This window comes from Heloderma suspectum, chromosome 1, assembly GCF_057233095.1.
Source record: "Heloderma suspectum isolate Gila_16-S chromosome 1, 16-S_ref, whole genome shotgun sequence".
In the NCBI taxonomy this organism is placed as follows: Eukaryota; Metazoa; Chordata; class Lepidosauria; order Squamata; family Helodermatidae; genus Heloderma; species Heloderma suspectum.
The window spans coordinates 378,551,318-378,575,402 of NC_139458.1; the positions used below are offsets into that span (position 1 = coordinate 378,551,318).

General features: G+C 43.3%; 1 protein-coding gene across 8 annotated transcripts in view; it reads left to right on the top strand.

Annotated features, from left to right (window-relative positions):
* TTC27 (tetratricopeptide repeat domain 27) overlaps window positions 1–23,826 on the top strand; it is a 150,909-nt gene extending 127,083 nt beyond the window's left edge. For 2 of the 8 annotated variants that reach the window (XR_014786842.1, XM_084828389.1), the window contains one exon: window positions 5,637–10,007. Coding sequence is in view for 6 of the 8 variants with exons in the window: in XM_084828389.1 (XP_084684515.1) it covers window positions 5,637–5,741 (105 nt within the window). In the remaining 2 variants the exon portion in view is untranslated. The other 6 variants (XR_014786841.1, XM_084828392.1, XM_084828391.1 and 3 more) reach the window with 6 other exon arrangements.
* Window positions 23,827–24,085: the final 259 nt, after the last annotated feature.

Here is a 24,085-nt window from a genome sequence, read left to right on the forward strand (position 1 = left end):
GATGACATGATCTTCGTTTTTTTAATGTTGAGTTTCAAACCAGCTTTTGCACTCTCCTCTTTCACCCTCAACAAGAGGCTCTTGAGATCCTCTTCACTTTCTGCCATTAGGGTGGTATTGTCTGCATATCGGAGATTGTTGATATTTCTCCCGGCAATCTTAATTCCGACCTGTGATTCATCCAACCCGGCATTTCTCATGATGTACTCTGCATATAAGTTAAATAAGCAGGGTGACAATATGCAGCCTTGTCGTACTCCTTTCCCAATTTTGAACCAATCGGTTGTTCCATCTCTGGTTCTTACTGTTGCTTCTTGACCCTCGTACAGGTTTCTCAGGAGATAGGTAAGGTGGTCAGGTACTCCCATCACTTTAAGAATTTGCCACAGTTTGTTGTGATCCACACAATCAAAGGCTTTAGCGTAGTCAATGAAGCAGAAATAGACGTTTTTCTGGAATTCTCTTGCTTTCTCCATGATGCAGCGAATGTTGGCGATTTGATCTCTAGTTCCTCTGCCTCTTCTAAACCCAGCTTGTACTCCCGGTAGTTCTCGGTTCGCATACTGCTGAAGCCTAGCTTGTAGGATTTTGAGCATCATCACCTTGCTGGCATGTGAAATGAGCGCAATTGTGGGTTGTTTGAACACTCTTTGGCGTTGCCCTTCTTTGGAACTGGAGTGTAAACTGACCTTTTCCAGTCTTGTGGCCACTGTTGAGTGTTCCAGATTTGTTGGCATATTGAATGCAGCACTTTAACAGCATCATCTTTTAGGATTTTAAATAGCTCGGCTGGAATACTGTCATCTCTACTAGCTTTGTTGTTACTAATGCTTCCTAAGGCCCACTTGACTTCACTCTCTAGGATGTCCGGCTCAAGTTCAGTGACCGCACTATCATGGCTATCAGGGACATTCAGATCTTTCCTGTATAGTTCTTCTGTGTATTCTTGCCACCTCTTCTTAATCTCATCTGCTTCTGTTAGGTCCCTGCCTTCTTTGTCCTTTATCATGCCCGTCTTTGCACAAAACGTTCCCTTGAGATCTCCAATTTTCTTGAAGAGATCTCTAGTCTTTCCCATTCTGTTGTTTTCCTTGATTTCTTTGCATTGTTCATTTAAGGCGGCCTTCTTGTCTCTCCTTGCTATTCTCTGGAACTCTGCATTCAGTTGGGTATATCTTCCCCTTTCTCCCTTGCTTTTCGCTTCCCTTCTTTCGTGAGCTACTTGTAAAGCCTCATCAGACAGCCACTTGGCTTTCTTGCATTTCTTTTTCTTTGGGACGGATTTTGTTGCTGCCTCCTGAACAACGTTACGGACCTCCGTCCATAGTTCCTCAGGCACTCTGTCTATCAGGTCTATTCCCTGAAATCTATTCCTCACCTCCACTGTATATTCATCAGGGATATGATTTAGGTCATACCTGAACGGTTTATTGGTTTTCCCGACGTTCTTCAATTTCAGCCGAAATTTTGCAAGAAGCAGCTCATGATCTGAGCCACAGTCAGCTCCAGGTCTTGTTTTTACTGACTGTATGGAGCTTCTCCATCTTTGGCTGCAAAGGACATAATCAATCTGATTACGATATTGACCATCTGGTGATGTCCATGTGTAGAGTCGCCTCTTGTGCTGTTGGAAAAGAGTGTTTGCTATGATCAGCATGTTCTCTTGGCAAAACTCTATTAGCTTTTGACCTGCTTCATTTTGTACACCAAGGCCATGCCTGCCTGTTATCCCGGTGATTTCTTGACTTCCTACTTTAGCATTCCAATCCCCTATGATGAAGAGGACATCTTTTTTTGGTGTGAGTTCTAGAAGATGTTGTAGGTCTTCATAGAACCGATCAACCTCAGCTTCTTCGGCCTCAGTGGTTGGGGCATAGACTTGAATTACTGTGATGTTGAATGGTTTGCCTTGGATTCGTACTGAGATCATTCTATCATTTTTAAGATTGTACCCCAGTACTGCTTTTCCCACCCTTTTGTTGACTATGAGTGCTACTCCATTTCTTCTAAGGGATTCTTGGCCACAATAGTAGATATGATGGTCACCTGAATTAAATTCGCCCATGCCTGTCCATTTTAGTTCGCTGATTCCCAAGATGTCGATGTTCAATCTTGCCATCTCATGTTTGACCACCTCCAGCTTACCTTGATTCATTGATCTGACATTCCAGGTTCCTAAACAGTATTGTTCTTGACAGCATTGGATTTTCTTTTCACCGCCAGACACATCCACAGCTGAGTGTCCTTTCGGCTTTGGCCCAGCCGCTTCACTCTTTCTGGCGCTACTTGGAAATACCCTCTGCTCTTCCCCAGTAGCATATTGGACACCTTCCGACCTGAGGGGCTCATCTTCCAGCGTCATCTCTTTTAGCCTTGTGATACGTTCCATGGGGTTTTCTTGGCAAGAATACTGGAGTGGGTTGCCATTTCCTTCTCCAGTGGACCACATTTTGTCAGAACTCTCTGCCATGACCTGTCCGTCTTGGGTGGCCCTGCACGGCATAGCTTATGGCTTCACTGAGTTACGCAAGCCCCTTCGCCACAACAAGGCAGTGATCCATGAAGGGGTTTGTCTACCTACCTGGACCCTAACATCATCTTCTGAGGTTCCTCTCCTGGGTGCCCCTGTCAAATGAAGTGAGACAGGTGGCTTGTAGAGAGAGGACCTTTTCAGTGGTGGCACCCCAGTTATAGAATGCCCTCCCCAGAGAGGCTCACTTGGTGCCTACATTGTTGCTTTTTCAACACCAGGTGAAGATTATTTTCTTCTCCCAGGTTTTTTAGTCTTTTGGTTTAAAACATTTATATTTAGATTCTTACACTGCTGCTGTCTTCTGTTGTTTTTACCTTGGCTTTATTTTGTGGCTATTTTTACTATATGTATGTATTTTATGGTCTTAATTTTTATTCTGTGGACTACCTAGAGAGCTTTGGCTGTTGTGTGGTATAGGAATACAGTAAGTAAAAAAACAAGCACGCAACTCCAAGCCCTGATTTTACAGAATCCACTTTGGACTGCTGCACTCTGATAATTCTAGGTCTTATCCAAAATGGTTGCAGAACACCCCATCACCCCACACTGGGCACTAAAACATGGTAATAGTATATTTTGGCACCAGTCCCTGAGTATGCCCTGTAATTGTGATCTGTTCTTTTTTCCATCTGTCAGTGTTTTACTGTCTTTTCAGATGATACGGGTTTCTTGCGCTTCCTCTGGCTTTCATATTGGAAAGCATCCTGGCATGACGTAAACTTCTCTAGTTCTAATTAGACTGACAACATCAATTACAGAGATGTTGTTCATTTGTTGTCCACAGAGTGACACTAGCATGTCGTCTTTGGTAAGGATATTATCCATTGAAGGTGCTAGAAAGAAATAAGGTCAATGATACTATGGAAATTGTTGCGATGGATAGTTTTTCAAATCTATATTTAAAATGGATTTCTTGCCGCTTGTTTAGAATGAAGTTTTTGCTAGAAATTGTTTTTTTTAATTATCTTGTGCAGCAGCTTTTTGCAGATGCCTTGAGTGGTGAAGTTTCCAGTGACCTAGCTGAAGAAGTGGCAGCTATGGAGAACTTGATAATGGAATTGCAAGAACATAGCAACCTTCTAAAGAATCAGACCTGAGAAAAAGAATATACTTTCCTGGGAGGGAGGGAGGGAGGGAGGGAGGGAGGGACAAGGGACAAGGCTGGCACACTTGGTTGACTCCTGTTTGTGCTAATGAGTTTGCAGTAAATCAAATAACCCAAGGCACTTTCTAATAAATATTTTTCCATACAACACAACTTGTAATTGTGGCCAGCATTGCTATGATTGTAAAGTGTTTTTAAGGTCATGTCTGTTCATTCTCAAGTTGGGTTAATGTGTGATTCCTGTTGGCCTGAGTTTTGTAGAATAAAACTGACTAGTTTTTATTTAGAATATCTTTTTTAAATTTAGGATTAGTTCTGCTCAAGTGCACGACATAATTGGCTCCTTTCCATAGCTGTGCACTTTGCAGATAGAAGAGATTAAAGAGTCCTGTTGATGTCAGAAGGGGGAAAGGAAAGGGCCACTTGGTTTGCTCTTGTTTTATTTGTTGGGGGGGCGGGCAGGGGAGGGAGATTGGAAAGATGGAGAAAATCAAACAGAAATTGAAATAGCTCTCTTCTGTCATGTTTAAAGCAAATGTAATGCTGCCACAGGTCCCAGTTGTGATCACCTTGTCTCTGTGGTTTCCAAACCTAAGCATTCACAGAAAATGGGCCACACGTTCCTATAAACTTGTACATCGGTAGCAGCACAAACCGTAGCTTGTACTGCCACAGCATCCCAACCCTAATCAGATCCTTTGCTTTCTGGGAAGCTGTGTGCTGGGCTCTGGTAGCTTCCTGACTTTTCAGCACCCTGAGGCATAGCAGGACCATCCATGCTCCCACTCCCATACATTTTCACACAAACACTTCCATAGCAGCACTAAGAGCGGTTGCTGTAGATGAGTGTAGGCTTTGCATCCCCAGTAACCTAAAAACGGGTATTAGCAAGATCAGCTGTTACTAGACCAGGCCCGGACTAGTTAGTCCTGCATTTTAGTCCTCTGGCAATGCCAGCTAGGTACCCCTGGGGAGCTCTTACTAACTGGGCATCATGGGAGATGACCATTCCTCTTCTTTGTCTCCAGTATTTGAAAATCTGAGATATATTGCCTCTGAATGAAGGCGTTTCTTTTTCTTTTTACTGTCTTGGCTAATAGCCATTAGTCTAGCCTCTCTGGATGTATATATATAATCCTTGAAATTTGCTAAAATTGTGGCCATCATTGCATCTTATGGTCAGTTGCGCAAGTTGATTCTACATTTGTCAGGTCCGAAGCTTTCTTGGCGTGTGTGTAGTCAAACAAAGAAATCAATCACTAGGTGAATCGGCTTTATTATGCAAAGCAATCAGTCTATCAGCAATTCCCTTCACAGACTTGATCGTCTTCTGACAACATAATGCTAAGATCTCTGATTAAGCTGATTCAACACTAAATAGCTTACCTAAAGATTTCTTTGAGGGATGCACAACAGTAGAAGAGAAAGTTCTTGCAATTCTGACACTGTTCTGCAGCACAGAACTTGAAAGACTTTCTCAGTCTCACCCTTAGAGAGGCTCTTCTCTTAGAGACCTTTTGTGAAGGGCTAACTTGGCAGAATGCTTTATTTCTTTTCGCTGCTCTTCTTTCTTGACTCTGCATCTGATCTGTGTATCTGTCATGCTCACCTCTTCACCTTCTGTGAGTTGCTGGGTTCCTAGAGAAGGAGAAGTTATGGTTAGGCATTGATCCAACTGGTTAGCCTGCCCTTGGAAAGAGTCTTCCCTGTTTCTGTCTCCTTGAGCTCTTTGAGGCTCAGGTTCCTCTCCCACCCTCTTGCCTTGTTTGTCCTCTGACTCTGAAACTTCTACAGTCTCTGCAGGGAGTCTGGACCCAGTCCTAACAACATTATTTGAATAAGTATTTCCTTCTTTTTGTCCCGAATGTCCTGTTTGTTTGGAAGATCTCAGGTTCGTCACCTGTTCATAACTATTTAAATCTATTTTATGTGCACTTTTTCCCACCACCTATTGTTGTTTTTCTTTCATAAACTAACCCCCCCCAACTTTTATTGTAGGAAGATGCTTCAACCACCAAATCATTTGGTTGCCTGTTTCAATATCTTCTTCAGCTCAGCTATCTTTCTGGAGATGGGGTGACAAGACTGGCACACAATATATAATGTATATTTGCTGTGTTTCTTTCAATGTCTTTCCCAATGAGACCTGACACTGAATTTGTTTTTTTCCTGAAGCACACAGGGTTGCCATTTCACAGTGCTTTCCCATGTGTTCAGAGCATCTCTTTCCTATAATAAAAGACTAGTGCATTTTAAGTGAACCTGCAAGGAGTGTGTTTATTTTCAGGGTTTTAAGGTGTTGTCAGGCATGCATTTACCATGCTGAAATTATTTTTCTTTGGTATGCATGGAGTTCCCATTGTGCATACGCACATGCACACACCCAAATGAGTCATTCTGGATACTTTTACAAATAACTGTAATGCCAAGAAAGCAGCTCCACAATTATATAGTATCTGTAAGCATGCTAGCAGACGTTACCCCTTCAGACATGTGCTTGTATGGGTGGTGCAAAACTTGAACAAGTGTGGTGGATAATATTTGATGCCTTCTCTCATATTACACAGTAGCAAACCTGGGTTTACCACTCAGTGTTGTCTGAAGGTGTATAGGTGAACACTGTAAGCTGCCTTCTGCTAAATCGGACCATTACCTAGTCTTGCTTACAGTGGAGGCTGGTGGCTCCAGTGTCAGTGGGAAGTGGTGTCAGTGGAGTGGTGAATCTGCTCCAGGTTCCAGTCAGAACTCTAAAGGAGCTATTCAAGGTGCAAAACACCTCGGATAGCTCCTTTAGAGTTCTGACTGGAACCCAGGTGGGATTCACCGCCCCATTGACATTGGAGCCTCCCCTGCTAGCTTAGTACTGTTGTACTCCAACTGGCAAAACACTTAACAAGGCCTTAGGCCAGGGGTACAGAGCCTCAGGGCCGGGGACCAAATCTGGCCCACCTGGGGTCCCCATCTGGACTTCAGGGTTCCCCAGATGGCCACGCTTACCACAACCACCCATCATTGGTGGTTTCCTGGCTTTTGTGCCGCCGCCCGCTGTTTTCAAAGCTTGGAATGCCTCCCCAAAGGCTCAGGTACAGGCAGTAAGAGCTTTGAGCTACATATGCTGGCATTTTGTTCCTGCCCTTTTTGCCTTTGATCCCACCCCCTTTTGCCCACTGCTGGAAAGCAGCCCCTGAACACTGCTCCAAATGGGAACTCAGCCCTGAGACTGACATAGGTCCTGCGCCCCTGCCTTAGGCGGGGGACCGGCCTGAGATCTTTTTAACAGGAGATGCCAGGGAGTGAACCTGAGTCCCTCTCCATGCAAAGCACATGCTTCACCCTGAGCAGCAGCCCTTCCCCTTGTTTGGTCACATTCACACGTAACACTTTCAGGTTCATGCACACAGCTTTTTGTGTACACCAGAAAAAGACGTGTGACTGCATTTGGAAGTGTTAGCCATATTTAGCATTAGGACGATCCCGTCCCTGTCCTGCCTGTCTTTAGCTTTCTGGATGTGCTCTACTATTTGCATGTCCCAGGAAAGCCATGAGAGGCTGTCTTCTTGATTCCTTATCTGCTTACAGATGAAATGGGAGGGGACACTCGCACTACAGAAATTAGCTATAAGAGGATCCAGCAGCAGTGCAGGAGCAGATGACCTTTCTAGTGCAATGGTTCTATAATAAGGCTTGTGTTACAAGCATCCTGGAATGGCGCTTTCTTCAAGAGTGATTATTAACCTTCATGGGTGGTGAAGTCACCTCAAGGCGGTTTCATGTCAGTTTATGTACTTCCTATCATATTTACTTCAGGAAGTTGCAAAATTCATGCACACACGAATGTAACATTTCCAAAGGGGACTTTAAGAATATTGTTTTCTTTTAAAATGCCAAAACAAAAAATTCTAGGCTGGATTGCTGAATGTAGTGATTTCCTGCTTAGAAGGCTGTGTCGAGATCCTTGAAGCTTCTTAGTCTCGATATGTTTTTTGTGGTCACCATCATATCAACTGAACAGGTGTCAGAAATTTTTTTTAAAGATGCTTCATCTTCTGTAGATGCTGCCTTCAGAAGGAAGGTTCTGCAGAAAGTTCTGAATCATTAGGGTGCTGGTCTTGTTACACCCTCTACTTTCACTCCAGGAGACTCGGGAGAAAGGGAAAATGTCTTTACCACGAATTTCTATCAGTCTCATGGCAGGTATTCACCCACCCTTCATCTGGACCAATACATTGGGGTTTCTACTTGGGACAACTACAGCTTCTGCTGTGACAGTACGTGGGGCAGAGGAGGGGAGGGAGAGACTCTTACTGCTCAATCTTATTGGATCCGCCCTCGATACTTGTGAGTCTCCGAACTCGGAGGCTTACGAGTATCCGAAGCAGAGCGGGAGGCGCAGTGCACCAGCTCCCTCTACCTGAGGCATCAGGGCGGGGGAGGAAAGGAGGCTGGGGATGTGGCATAAGCCATTCCCTCCCCACCCACCAGCACGCCTTCTTTCCCTCCTCTCTGAGCTCGTCTTTGCAAGCTCGTAGAGGCAGCCAGCACAGTTCTCTCTGTGCAGCTGCAAGCGGGTGGGGAGCTCGGACTCCTGGGTTTTAGGTGGGAGAGCTGTCTCCTGCCTCAGATCCAGGAATCCAAAAAATCCTATGGCCCCTCCAGATGCTGTCTGCAGCCCATAGGACTGCTCTCCCCAGATGTATCTTTTCCTGACTTCCTTCCTGTTCCATGTAGTAGGGTAGTGTGTTTGTCTTCTTTTATCTAATGAAATTATTGTTAATACACCCTACTGGCACAGTTGCTGTGTTTTCTCTGTTCCAGTAAGGGGTCAAGTGGCCATGTGCTCTTCCAGTCTGATTCGGGAGGACATGGCAGCCCTTCTCCCAGAGAAGCAATTAATTGGCCTCCCCATACGCTCCAGGAGGATGCACCATCCAAAGAGGCTGAACTCCTTCCAGGAGGCTAAGAGAACAGATCATGGTTAGGAAATTTCAGTTATATCACATTTTAGTGATTACCAAAATTTGAACAGGATGCGCTCTTCAGGCTTAATTTTTTTTTAAGGAACAAATGACCCAACAACAAAACCAGGAATGGCACATGCCTTGTGTTTTTGGTATTTAAAAATAAACTGGAGCGCATCTAGGAAAAAAAAAAAAACTCAATAGGGTAAATGGCTAACAAATTGATGGAATTGTTGTCAGATTACTCAGATTGGCTGCTCTGTGTTCCAAAATCCATATAAAAATGCCTATGGTGATAGAAAAATGTTGTTTTAAAATATCACAAAGGATTTGTGACTTGTCACAAAGGAAGCGTTAGTATAGAGAGGATGCATGATATTTAAAAGTAAGTAAGCAATATGTCTGATCCTCCATTACAGTTATTAGGGTGTCCTAGTCCTATTATGAGTGCTTAGCACAACATTTAATCTGTTAGGAATATATACACATCCCTCCAACCCACTCTTTTTGTTACTTGATCTGCATAGTTCTTACTGTAAACTATTATATCCTGGTAAGATGTCCACAAAGTTCTTGAGACTCACTGTGGTTTTGACCTTTCATTTGAGAATCTGTGCAATGGCATTTATATTATCTGTTGAATTTTACCACTAATGTTGACCATGACATCTGCGCTGCCCATAGAACTCATGTGCAAAGTGTAAAGTGACTTCAGTGTTCTCAGTTACTGTAAAACAGCATGAAACATCTTTACAAAAACCTGATTCATTCAGTGGGGGAGGGGGGGGCACCACTACCTGTTCTGATAGGGTATGAAAGACGGTGAAGGTCATGCTCCTCCCCTAAGAACATAAGAAGAGCCATGATGGATCTGACCAGGGCCCATCTAGTCCAGCAGTCTATACACACAGTGGCCAACCAGCTGCCTGCAGAAAACCCACAAGCAGGACATGAGTGCAATAGCACCCTCCCGCCCATGTTCCCCAGCAACTGGTGTACATAGGCATATTCCCTCTGATACTGGAGGTAGCATATACCCATCAGGACTAGTAGCCTTTGATAGCCTTGTCCTCCATGAATTCCCATAATCCCCTTTTAAAGCCATCCAAATTGGAGGTCATCACTACATCTTACGGAAGTGAATTCCATAGTTTAACTGTGCGTTGTGTGAAGTACTTTTATCTGTCCCGAGTCTGTCCTAGTATTATGAGAGGGAGATAAATGTCTCCCTGTCCACTTTCTCCACACCATGCATAATTTTGTACACCTTTATCATATGTCTCCTCACTGACTTTTTTTCTAAGCTAAACAGTCCCAGCTGTTGCAACCTTTCCTCATAAGGGAGTAGCTCCAGCCCCTTGAACATTTTAGTTGTCCTTTTCTGCATGTTTTCCAACTCTCCAATATCCTTTTTTAGGTGCGGTGACCAGAACGGCACACAGTATTCCAAGTGTGATCGCACCAGAGATTTGTGTAAGGGGAGTATGATCTTGGCCTAACATGGAATTTGCCTTTTTCACTGCAGCCACACACTGGGTCAACATTTTCAGTGAGCTGTCCACCACAACCTGAAGATCGCTTTCTTGGTCAGTCGCTGCTAGCTCAGATCCCATCAGCTTATGCTTGAAGTTGGACCATGTGGGAGGGGCCATATGGGAGGGGTCCATCCTATTTGGAGGAATCCAGAAGCCACCAGGGCTTAAAGATGAGGCAACCACTGAAGCTCACCATGCCAATCTTTCCTGCTCTTCTGCCACCTCTTTGGCAGGGCAACGTTCTGGGCAGGGTAGACCACAGGAATGGCTGGTGGCCAAGTTCCCCCACATTTATCATGCTTCTTTGGCAAGAAGTTCAGGAAGAACCCAAGCTTTCCCCAGGAATTATTCAGGAAAGCTTGGAAAACCAGCTAATTATTAGGTGAGTCGCGTTGGGGGTGGGGCACTAGCTCATCACTCCTGGAGAACTTCTGAATGTTTCCAGAAAGGGACATTGACTTAGGAGGATGCTTTGGATCAACTCAGTACCTTTCTGAGGACAGTTTTGCTCTTAGCTTAAAAACCTCCTTTTGCTATAACAATTGACAAACTCGATGTTTTTCTTAAGGCAATGAAGTGAGCTGGCTGTACATCTAAATAAATGGGTTTGGACTGAAGGTGATACTTAACCATTTGGAGTGCATAATACTTTGTAAGACAAGCAAAAAAGAAAAAGGTAAGTCCCAGCCCAAGGTTCTTGCAATCTGAAGCTTGATCGTCAGGGGACCACAGAGAAAGGATAAGGATGGGAGACAAAGGGAACAGAGATGTGGATGAGCAAATGCAGTTACAGGATAAGACTATCAATGGTTACTAGTCATGATGCTATATATTACCTGGAGTATTGGAGGCAGTATGCCTCTGAATACCAGTTGTTGGGGAATACAAGCAGGAGGGTGCTACTGCACTCATGTCCTATTTGTGGGGTTCCCACTGGGCCATCTGGTTAGCCACTGTGTGAACAGAATTCTAGACTAGATAGGCCTTAGTTCTGATCTTGGATGGCTGCTGTTATATACTTTTGTTGTGGTTGGGAATGAAGAGTCAGAGGCATTTGGCAAGGGCTGTATGGAACATATGAGTTTTCAGAGTGGATTTGAAATAAAATAGAGGTAGAGGCACTATGCAGACAATCTCGGAAGGAATTCCAGGCTTCAGAAGTGGTAAAGAAGAATAGGTGCAGTGATTTTAATGGAGTGGAAATGAGTGCACACCTCAGTTACCAAGTGATGATTTACCATGGTGCACATCACGTAACTACTTGATAACACCCTGCCAATTGATGAGGGTAGTTTTACCCCTCCCTCTTTCCCGATTTCTAGTAGGGTGCAAATAAATGGTAAATTGCTCTGTGAGTTGTCTGTCTTTGGCATGAAAATAGTTCAGCAATGCGTAAATGAAGAAAACCTCCTAAGAGGCCTCGTATCACAAATGGTAAAACATTTAAATCTAGCAGCCCAAGCACTAGCACTATGCAACATAGGAAGGTTTTTCTTAAACATTTAGAAGCACTTATAAATAGACAGGTTTCAATCAACAAGAAGCTCATTCAGGCATGCACTCAATATAGTAGCAGCATTCATTAGACAAACATTTCTGCTAATCCCTAGACTATACTAATAAAAGAGTGATCCTATAGACTAGAGATAGTGCTAGTTTTCTTTCAACTCCTTTCCTTTAATAATAATTGTAGTTTAAATTTGGGCTTTGAGCAAGTGTTCCTACAACTTAAACTAACTTGAGATCTTGTCAAACTGCATGTAGAATAGACATTTATCCAGTTGATAATACTTAAAAGCTGTAGACCTTTGGGGTGTTGGTTTGGTTTTGCAGCCCCTAGTTATACAACATTGTTGTTTTAAAAGAAAGTGGTGCTTTTCATAATCCGCTGTTAGACCCAATTATTTAGTAAAGGCATTGTATTTGTGACAACATAATTGCCATAGCTCCGGGCTAATATTAGAACTAAGTATTTTGCTTGGCACGAAGCCGCTGCTGAAAAGGCTGTCCCCATGTCAAGACACCCCTCCGCCGCCGCCACCACCCTTGCAAACAGGTAGGATCACTTACTCCTTGTCGCGATGTCATTACTTTGCAACTGCCCAGCCCTGCAGCAGCACCAATTATGAGGAGAGGGGGACATCACAAGATCGGGAGGCAGGGTGGGGGTGGGCATTGATGCTCAATGTGATTATCAGAATAAATTATCCTGCATGTTTGAAAGGAGAGTGGGAAAACGTCACTACAGGATGCTGTACCTGCCCTGTGTTGAGTGTGAGATGTAGCTCTGCTCTAATAGAATTAATATGGGTTAGAGATTTGTACAGAGATTACAGAGACAGTACAGTAGGGATGAGGAACGTGTGGCCCTCCAGATCTGGTTGGACTGCAACTACCATCATCCCTTACCATTGGCTATGCTGGTTAGGGCTGATGGGAGTTTATTATTATTTATTAAAATAAATTATTTAAAATGTATAGACCACCTTCCATCATAAAAGAGAAGGTGGCTATCATCTGGATAACATCTGGAAGGCTACATGTTCCTCCATCCCTACTGTGCAGTATGCCAATCATTACACACACACACACACACACAGAGAGAGAGCGAGAGAGCTGCTATCTGGCCTAATATAAATAACGGGTATTTCAATTTATGTTCATTGAAAACGAACGATTTATCATGAGAACTGCTGGCAAGAGCTCTTTGTATGAATGTAGTTCAAACTTGCTTGATGTGAAAAAGCCTTCCCCACCCGCACAGATTGCCCTACTTATGGGAGGGGGTGATTTGTGGGGCAGGAAAACAGGGACCAAGCCCCCTGATTGCTGTGGCTCCTGGATGCTGCCACCACTGATAGCTTGATGTGTTCAGGAGGCTTCTCAGGCACCAAATGGCAAAGTCTCATGGTGGCCGGTGCTTGCTGCCATCACAAGACAAAGGGAGCTGAAATCCTGAAGACCCGTGTTATTTTAAATGAGACTTAAAGTGTGATTTCATGAGGCCTATGTAAAGCCTTGTCATATGCAGTTTGGCCTCAGTCAGCCAGTCCTGGCAGCACAACCCTCCCTCAGGGATCAGTTTTATCCCAGGCATTAGTTGGTTGCCTGTTTGGGGGCCAGAAGTGGCCAGAAAGTAGACATCCAGATGTTTTGGTCTTACTCCCAGCATTCCTGACCATTGGCCATAGCTTCTGGGAGTTGAAGTCCAAAACATACGGAGCTCTACCTTCTGCCCACCCCTGATCTAGATTAACCAGGGATGGGCATGTTTTTCTCCTTCCCTTAGGTCAGTCTTCCCCAACCTGATGCCCTCCAGCTGTATTGGACTACAGTTCCCAGCACCCCTCAGAAAACATGGCTGTCTAAGAGATGCTGGGAGTTGTAGTCCAATACATCTGGAGGGTGCCAGGTTGAGGAAGGCTGCCTTAGGTATATGTACATAAAATTATTTAGTTCATGTCTGTCAGAGGTAGAAGAAAAGGTGGAGCATTAAGCCCCATAAACTTGAGGTTTGAGAACCATAATTAGCACCCAGCAGAAGGTCAAACAATGGCAGAAGGCCACGACATAAGTTGACTACCTGAGGAGCCAAAAGTGATACGGAGAGCCAGGTGAACAAGAGGTGAACAAGGCCCTCTGCCCCTCCCTAGGTGTTTACAGTTTTAATTGTGCCTGCAAATTTAAATAAAGTTGTGGCCTAGTTATGCTCCAGGACTGCTGTCTCCTTTCTTGCTGATTGCAAAAGACCCTCTGTCATTTTTAGCTTCTTGTCCTCTGAATGCAATATCCTTGCCTGCATCAGCACAAAAGATGTTATTCATGGTTGCTGTCAGCTCACCCGTTTCTTTCCCTTATCCCTGCCTTACTGTAAACTCCAGTGACCTGCATGGCTGAGTCATCTGCACCATCCCTTGGCCAAAAACCAGTATAATGATCTTTGCAGATGAAGACCAGCCAAGATGAGCGACAGCCAGTACAGTATTAATGGTGCTGAAGTGCTTGCTTATATAAAAGGGAGTGGGACTATTTGGTGGCATCACAGCGAAAACAAGCAGCTTAGCATTAACAGAGGAACAAGGGAATTGACCCTGGAATAACTGCTAATTTTCAAATCTACATGAATACCATGTTTACTCGGCCTTAATAACAGGGCTGCATCCAAACCTGTATCTTTTTGCTGTTCATCGTTTTGCATTCAACACTCCCCCACTTGCTACCATGGCCATTCCAACTTAGCTCCCCACACACTTTTTCCGCCTTATTTCTCTTTAAGACCATCCTTGTGATGACAACTTTTATGCTGCTGTGGACGGCACCAAATGGAAAAGTGGGGCAGGGATTGAGCTTTGCCTAGGTCTCCCTATGCTTGAACTTTATGGCCCATCCCATGAATTAATACATCTCAGTGATGGTGGTTAGAAACCTTTGGAGGACTAAACACTATAAAGTTACATTCACAGGAACTTTAAGATGGAATGTGAGAGGAGATTGCAGACATTCAAATTAGGCTGCACTGGGTGTTGTGATGGCTTCGGTCCTAGATGGAAACTGAAACCATCGCAACACCTGGTGGAGCCTAATTCCCCCTTAAGACTCTGACCAGGCAGATTTCATGACCTGAATATTGTTAGTCTTTTCTTCTCTCTGCCTCCCACCCCCCTTGTAACATATTGCTTGATTAAGAGAGCTGGAGATCTAAACAGCTTGAACATTTTTGATGATCTTCCAGCTGGCACAATAAATGTATTGCACTTGGATTTGGGGATTGTTCTTATGGTAAACACCTCTGCTTTTTGTTAACTCGGGCCCCTCTTCTAAACTCAGTCTACCTTCTGGCTCTCAGACTAATTTTAACCATCTCTCCTGCATCTGAGTAGGAAGAGATATTTTCATGGAGTGATGCCCATGCAATGAGTTGTAGACTAGGACACCAATCCAACCTAGGCATTAGAAGTGGGACAGAACAGGACAACTCTAACATCCCTTTAAAACAGTTGGGCAACTTGTGGCCCTTTAGACGTTGTTGGACAGCAATTACCATAATCCCTCACTGCTGGCTATGCTGGTTAGGGCTTATCAGAGTTGCAGTCCAACAACATCTGGAGGGCCACAAGGCCCCTAAAACCATGCACATGGAAACATGATCAGAGCAAAACTGCAGCTCTCCCCAATTCAGAATGGAATGGTGTGGGAGCAGCAACCCCACAAAACCAATGTTGCTGTTGGACTCCTCTGTCATTCAGCTCGTCTATGTCTTGTTGGCAGGTTTAGGAAGTAAGGCATCACCTGATTCAGGATCCTATTTTTGCAGCCCACTCCAAGAATCCTGTGGCCCCAAGGGTGCCCCATCCCACAGTGTGAAAATCTGAACTTTGTTTGATGTTTAAAAAAATGTACACATTTTCATGTGACAGATTAAATTACAGTTCAAGTACTGAATGCTAAGGGAAACATTACAGAATGCTAAGGGAAACATTACAGAATTCTAAGAGAAAAATTACAGAATGCTAAGGGAGACATTACAGAATGCTAAGGGAAACATTACAGAATGCTAAGGGAAACATTACAGAATGCTAAGGGAAAAATCAGAAGTCTTCTGGATGCCTTTTATTCCTCTCCCTCTCCACCCCCTTCTAGTTTGGTCTTTTAAGGACAGTGTTCAGACCTTACCAGCTTCTTAACTTACTCTTCTTTCCTTTCCTGGACACATAAAGAAAGCCTGCCCATCAGTCCTAAATGTGTTTACTCGGCAATACCACTTATTTCCAAGGAACATAAGCACACTTAGGACAGCAGCCTTAAAGTAATCACCTTTGATATCTTTTCTTGACACTCTGTTATTTGAACTTATTCATAACAATTTGGTAACTGCAGTTGTGGAGTTCCCTTAAAATAGATCTATCATGACCCACAAGCACCAATTTGACACCTCAGTTCTAGCATTCTTATTTTACACGAGGGCTTCCACCTGATATCTAAACATGTCATACCTTGACTTCAACAGGGAAAGATTTATAGTAGCTGGTCCCAAAGGCAAACGGAAGATCATCCCACAGCTTCTGTTTGAAGTCTGGTGTAAACATTGACAGTGCAATGTGAAGAGTCTCAAGAAATGTATACCCCTGTCCTCCCTTCAGCTGCTAACGTAGCTTGGCACTTTCAAAAGCATTTGCAGGGGTTTCAGTTTAACTGACCTTCATGCACATGGCCATGGGTATTTTTAAGATGAAATCTAGGGTCCTTGCAACTATTTCATGGGTTCAACACAAGGAAACCAGCAGAGCTGAGATCCGTGTGTGCCTTCTGGCAGACCTGACAATATTGAGAAGTCCCAGATGACAACTTACTGGAGTAGCGCTAAACTGGTCAGACTTCAGGCTTGTGGGATCTACTTAGATATTGTTTTTACAAGAACCCCAAGATTCACTAACTGGAGCCAGTTGTGAAAAACATACACGTAGAATTAAAGAATTCTGAGCCCAGGAATGTTATTTTGAGTACCAGAACTGGACTGAGGTTGCAAAATCCTTCCTAGCAAAAATCCATTCTGCGTTCTCCACCCTGCACCTCCCAAGCTTTCTTCATTTGGGCCAGTATAATTCATAGTGGGAGTCATTTTGTTGTTGTTGTTATTAAAACAATTGTGAGCCAGAAATCCTTGCCAATCTTATTTATTTTTATTTATGGACACTGGTTTATAGGCCACTTTCCAGTGAACTTATCAAAGTGGTTAACAATAAGAATATAACACTAACAAATCAATAAAATAAGCACTGGCTGTGTCACAGCTCAGGGAAAACCCCTGCATGAAGTGTGTGGATCATTGCAAATCACCCAGAGATCTTCTAGCTTCTACCCCACCACTGCTAGAAGGGAGCAATCCTGTGGTTCCTAGACAGCGACTGGGGGCCATAGGATGCTTTGGATTCCTGGATCTGAGGTCAGAGAAAGTCCTCTGTCCTCTGGTTCAGGAATCCACACTCCCTGCCCTCTTCCCCTCCCCCTTGCAGCCAGCACAGACAGAACCGCGCTGGTTGCCTCTCTGAGGCCGTTAAGCTCCCTTTGGGGGTTGCCTTTCTTTTAAAGTCCAAATGTGCATTGGCATTCTTCCTGTTTCTGTATTTCTCCCTGTGGTTTCTAGATGTAAAATGTCTCAGTGGCATGCGGGACACACACACACACACACACAAACCTCTCTTGATTCTAGTGTGCGTGCATGTAAACGTACATTGCTTCCCATCCATCACTACCCTATCCAGTGCCTATCCAGACAGTGAATGTTGCTGAATGGATTTTAGTTTCAGCTATTTTACACATACCATGAGACCGATTGTGAGATTAAACATTCTATTAAATACATTTCAAGTTTTAAAAAATAAACTGATATGATAATGTTACTAACTTATCTTGCTTCAGAAGCCAGCACAGTACATGCTGTTGGAGAGTAAATGAGCGCAGAACTCAACAGATAAAGAGACTTCAGCAACATGTAATGGGAGTGAGGAAGCGTTCCTAGGCCAAGGGTATTAACAAGAGTGCCCCTGTTTTCATATGTGACATGCTGGAGGGTCTGTTAACTGCTCAGGCTTAAGCTGTATAAATCTACAGTTGTAGAACAGAAAAGGGGACATCGGACATCCATTTAGTCTTTTGATTTCTCACAGTGGCAATTCACGGTTTGTAAGAACTATGAAAAATAGTAAAAAATGCAAAATGCATGTTGATAGCAGGGTGATGCCTCATATCACAGGATGAGTCTCAGCTCGAGTGCCATTGTTGTTTTGATCCCAAATACTGGATGAAAAATAGTCCGAAGTTCAGCTTCTCGCGGTATGGTTAGTGCATTTTGCATTTGCATCCCAGCCATTGGTTGAAGGAGCTCAAGGCAGCATCCACTGGGCCATATGTTACTGGTACTACAGCTCATAAGAACATAAGAAGAGCCATGCTGCTGGATCAAACCAAAGGCCTTCTAGTCCAGCATTCTGTTCCCACAGCTGCTGGCCAGATGCCTCTGGGAAGCCCACAAGTAGGTCATGAGGACAATAGCATCCTCCCACCCATGTTTTCCAGCAACTGGTACCAGAGTCATACTGTCTCTGATACTGGAGGTAATATATAGCCATCATGACTAGTAGCCATTCATTGTGAGGTAACTTATAGGGAGTCGTAGTTTTCAGTACAAAGGAGTTAGAGGAGAGTTCTGCTCATGCAACGGGTCTTCCCAGTTTACCACAACCACTGAAAAGCCACTCCTGAGGGTTGGGGGACCAGCTGGAAAAATAGTGTAAGAGGCTGCAGCTAGAGTAGGGAATCAGTGGAAATTTGGGAACCCTCACTTGTGCCAACAAAAGTGCTTTCCACTCACACAAGAAGGGACTCTATCCCTCCTGCCCATTGTGATGGGGCAAGGAGATTGGTCAGGGTTTCCCACATCCAAAGCCAACACTTGCCACTGGTGCAATGTGCTGATAATAGGCCTGGGAATGTGTGTGTGTGTGTGTGTGTGTGTTCTGGCTCAACCTCAGCATTAAACAGCAGGGAAGTCTTAAAACTGCATAAGATTAAATGCTTTGCTTGTGCAAAAATAGGAGTAACTGGAATGGGGACAGGCAGAGCTGGACAATATTCATCGCCAAGCAACTGGGTGTTCCATTGGATGTTTGTGTACAGAAAACAATGGGCTTAGTTAAATAGAAGGTATGCTATGGCTAGTGTATTTAACATAAGTCATGATCTGTTAAAAAGACTTGTGCCCTACTGGGAGAAGGGCATCCTCACCCTGACATAAGCAGTCCTTGGCCAGGTGTAGCATGTTCAGACTAAGATATTCTTATTTACATACTGCTTGGAGGGAGGGTGGGACGGAAAGGCACATGGAATGAAGGTTAACCAGAGGCCCCGGTATCAAACAACTGCTTCTGAAAGCTAAACTTTAACCTCCTTTGGTCTGTGTTACTGGGAATATGCGACCTCTCTTCCTTTTATGCAGACACACCACCAGATCAGGACAACAGCCACTTGAAGATCAGTCATTTAGGGTGCAATCCTATGCATGTTTAGACAGAGAAAAGGCCTACAACTCCCAGCATTCCCCAGCCAGCAAGGGTAGCTGGGGAATGCTGGGAATTGTAGGCCTTTTCTCTGTCTAAACATGCATAGGATTGTGCCCTTAACTTGTTTGTTGGTGTCTCTGTATAAACTAATTTCCTGCAGAATGTAATTTCCAGGTTTTAATAATACACCTGGTACAATATTTCGATACATTTCAGATGTGCTTATTGACATTCAAATGTGATCATCAGCTGAGATGGCTGGCTAACTGGTTGCTGAATACACAAGAGGTGGGTGTTGATTGGTTTGAAAGGAACGTTTTCAACATGGGTTAGGGAAACCCATGAGAAATGGGCATGAGAAATGAACTGTTAATGACATCAACCTATTATGGAGAAAAGGAGGAGCCTGGATATGTTCTCTTCTTTCCCAGGGCAGCTCAGGCAACTCCTGGCAAAGAGTATGGGTGCTTCCAGATGGAGGGGTCCTAGTGCTAATAAGCAAAAGGCACTTTGCAGGTATTCCATTGTTTCCTCCTTAACAATGTATTTCTGGTAAGAAAAAATACAGAAGTGGTGGGGAAACACGAGACCGTTAGAATTGGAAGCTGAAGTAATCTGAAACCCCCTATAATTCCATGAGCTCCTTCACATGGAGCTTTTATCCTGCAATTGAGATTGCTCCTTCATGGAAGTTTGCGGGCTTGTTACATGTGCCGTGATCATTCAAGGCATCTCCTGCACTAAATGCCCTTTGTTCCATTTTTAAATAGATTGCAGATAATAAGCTATCGAATTACTCCGTTGTGTTGCGTTCCACTTCCATTTCCTCCATGAAAACAATAGAAGTGGCAAGAAGAGGAGCGAGATCAATTAAAGATAATGGAAGACTCAGATACGGGGAGAAGCAGGGGGAAGGGGGTGAGGGAGAAGGAAGCGTGTGAAAAGAGTCGTTGTGATCCTGCATTTAAAATGGAAGCAGAAAGCCCCATTTTAAATGCAGAATTTTAGGCTGGTGTAGTGATGCCCCTAGTCTGAGGCAGGGCAATTGTAGAATGAAAGCCTCATCTGGAAACACCCAATTCAAAGTGCAGGTGTTAACTTTTAAAGCCCTAAACAGCTTGGAGCTAGGTTATCTGAAAGATTATCTCCTGCCTTGTATACCTGTTTGGATGCTAAGGTCCTCTTCAAAGGTCCTCTTCCAGGTGTCCTCACCAAATTATGTGAGGCAGGTAACTATTAAGAAGAGGGTATTTTCAGTGGTGGCACCCTGGCTGTGGAAGGCCCTCAGCAGAGAGATTTGCCTGGCACCCATACGGAGGTCTCTTTGGTGCCAAATTAAACCTTTTTATTTTCCCAGACTTTTTAGACCTTCAATTTTGTCTTTAAATGTATTATTGTGTTGATAGATCTTTATACTGCTGCTGGCTTTTACTCTGTTTTTTACTCTGGCTTTATTCTGTTTTAAACCTTTACAGGTTTTTATATTACGTTTTATATTGTTGTATTTTATGTTTTTTTGTGAACTGCCCAGAGAGCTTTGGCTATTGGACAGTATAAAAATGTAATAAAAAATAAATGATTCACATCCCCATTTCGAGGGATTTATTTAATCTAAGTACTTTTAAAATCCTGCACAAACTTGACAGTGTTCATGAAGAACATGCCATGTGAATTCACCATGTGAACAACTCACCACAAGTTACCACAACAAATCACCACAACCACATGTGTGGATTTTTCTCTCATAATCAGAGGATTTGGACAGTTCACCTGAAATGGTTCACCATTTCTTTCACCACCCATAACTGCGCATGGAAAAATGAAATAATTTTTCAGATTAAAAGCCATCCAAAGATCTTGTAAATCTGCCCTCCAGGGGATCCACCAACAGAATTACATCTTTAGTAAAGACCTTAATTGTCAGAGCAGAAAATAGCAGCTTTGTGTAAAATTCTTCCCCCTGTCCCCATAACATTGAGACACACTCACCTGTTGTGACACCATGATGTGTGTTATCCTAGTATCTAAGAGTATGCCTTTCTTTTATTAATCACTCTGTTTGATAGTTTAGTTATATTGGTTTTGTTTCTTAATGGGTTAGGTGGAACAATTTACAGTGTGTTCAAGGAAGGTTCCATAGTGACCAAACATAGAAAACTTAGCTCACACTTGGATAAGCTGTGGTGCAATAAAATACTCCAATGGGGTTGGCATAGCTGTTTGGGTAGGATACAAAAAGCACATACTCTTAAAATAAAAAAAAAGATCAATAATAACTCATTCGTCCTGACATGTTACATAATAAACACTTGGGACTCACTTACTGATGAGGATATAAAAATGGCTACAGTAGTTGCATAGTGGATAGAAAGTTGATATTTGGTAGGTAGATAGTCCAAGACTATCTTGGACTGATTACAATCTGATTACTAGAATAGGCTGAAAATAGAAAATGTTGACATCTAATAGCTGACATATACAATGTGAAGCTTCCATCATGATAGTGATCAACATTATACCAGAGAGCAACTAAAGCCATGCATGCAATAGAATTCTGGAGTATGAACATTTCCCTTCATATATATGAGCCACCCTTGATTTTGTGGATGATGGGATAAATATAGATCAGAAAACTGGGCAAGGCACCCAGAATGGAGTGTAACAAGACTTCCTTCTTCACAGACTTTAACAACGTCCGATGGGGGGGGGGGGATTTGTTGTGGCATCCAGAAATGTATCTATGCTTGCAGAATGCAAACTTGATTGAGTAATTAATTATAAAAAATATGTAGCAAATGTTCTTAATCTACAGCTATTATCCAGTTTTAAATTGTAGGTTATCATTCAAAATGTGTGTGTGCATTGTGAATATTGCTCTGTAGCATGCCCCCTCCCCAATGCATTACATATTTCTGTGCATGGCTTATAGGTGCTTAAAAATCTGATGTCTGAAATGGACAGTTTGGAGCTTATGGGCCTATGTGGATTACCTGGTTTAAAATGCCCTGAGATTTCTTTGACTAGGTGAGAGAAGCATTGTGGCTTACTGAATGTAAAATACAATTGTTTAGGCCCAGTAATACAATCTCCTGAGAATAGCAGAAACCAAAGCATGATGAAGCATAGCTGACAGGGGCATTGCTAAGGCTGAGCGCATAGGGCATGAGCCCTGGGTATATTTTTAGTGCCACAGGTGTGCACAGCTGCTTTTTATTTATTTTTTATTGGATGGGTTTCACCATTGGATTGGGCTGGAAGGATGAGAGTGAGCATTCCAATTATGGTGTAGTGAGTATCAGGCTAGGATTGGAGAGACTTCACATTAAATTCCTGCTCAACCATGAACCTTTTACTAGGTGACAATGGAAAGAGCACTCGGTTGCAGCTTAACCAACCTCACAGGGTTGTTGTAAAAGCAATAAATTAGCACAAGGGAAACTATGTACACTGTCCCGAACTTGAGGAATGAACAGGATCACAATATAACAATGAGTAAAATGTATCTGGGAAGTTTACAAATGAAACAGAAGTATAATAGCATTCCCTGTTGTTTATTTCTCTCCCCCCCCAAAAAAAATCTGGAATTCAGAAAGAGAGAGGGGGGGGGTCTGTTTGTGTTATAATCTCTCAAGTTTTTTTTTTAATAGAGTTTTCATACTGCTTAAACTTAAGTGTTATGTTCCCACAGGCAGATGTTTCCTGGAAAGTCTTTTACATGCTTAATTCCTTAATCGTATAATTCACGTCATGTGTGACTTGACTAACTTCCTTGAGTTTTCAGCTTTGCACATAGGCATTTCCATGCTTTCCAGTTGTGGCACAGTTGTCGTCTGAATCGTGTTGCTCTGTGGTTGCTGGATATCATGTGTGGATGGTATAGACTATTGGCAGGGGAGGTACAAGTACGTAGATGCAATAGCTGGATGTCGTGGGAGAAGAGAAATGAGAGTGTGTGGAAGGGGGAGAGAAAGGAGTCGAGTTAAATAATGTACAAGACCTGTTTGATTTTTAATATGTACGTAAGCAGCTGTTCTGGCCAACAGACTGTGGATGAGGCAGAGGGTTCATACCACATACAGTGTACTAGGCCCAAGAAATCATGCTGGCACCTTATAGCTCAGAGTAATCCCTGACAGAGCCAGACTTGGGGTTTTTCAGACTTTCTCTGAAAGCCAACTTAAATTTGCATGTCACCATATAAGTTAGCATATGCAGGTTTGTGTCCCATGGATTTGTGGGTCTGTGCCCCATGTTTTTTTTAAGTACCCAGCAGTGCCCCTGTTAGCTAGCTAATTTAATATATGACAAAGAAAATAAATGGGCTGCTGCTTAAGGAATTTCAAACATATCTCTGTTGTGCCACATGGGTGTGGTGGTGGGTTTATTTTTACTGCTGAGCCTTTTATAAATGTGAATACACTTACAGTGCAATCCTCAGCATGTTCACTCAGAATCAAATCCCATTGTATTAAATGGAGTTCACTCCCAGGTAAGTGTGCAGAAAAGTACAGCCTTAAAAAATAAAGATTTGGTCAATTACATATGTTACCACTGCAACAGGTGACAATCCTAGTAAAGGTACCCTTTCCTCCCCCCTTGTTGTTGTTGTTCAGTCGTTCAGTCGTGTCCGACTCTTCGTGACCCCATGGACCATAGCACGCCAGGCCTTCCTGTCCTGCGCTCTCTCCCGGAGCGTGCTCAAGTTCATATTCATTGCATCGGTGATGCTATCTAGCCATCTCATCCTCTGCCGTCCCCTTCTCCTTTTGCCTTCAGTCTTTCCCAGCATCAGGGTCTTTTCCAGAGAGTTTTCTCTTCGCATTAGGTGGCCAAAATATTGGAGCTTCAGCTTCAGTATCTGTCCTTCCAATGAGCAGTCAGGGTTGATTTCCTTT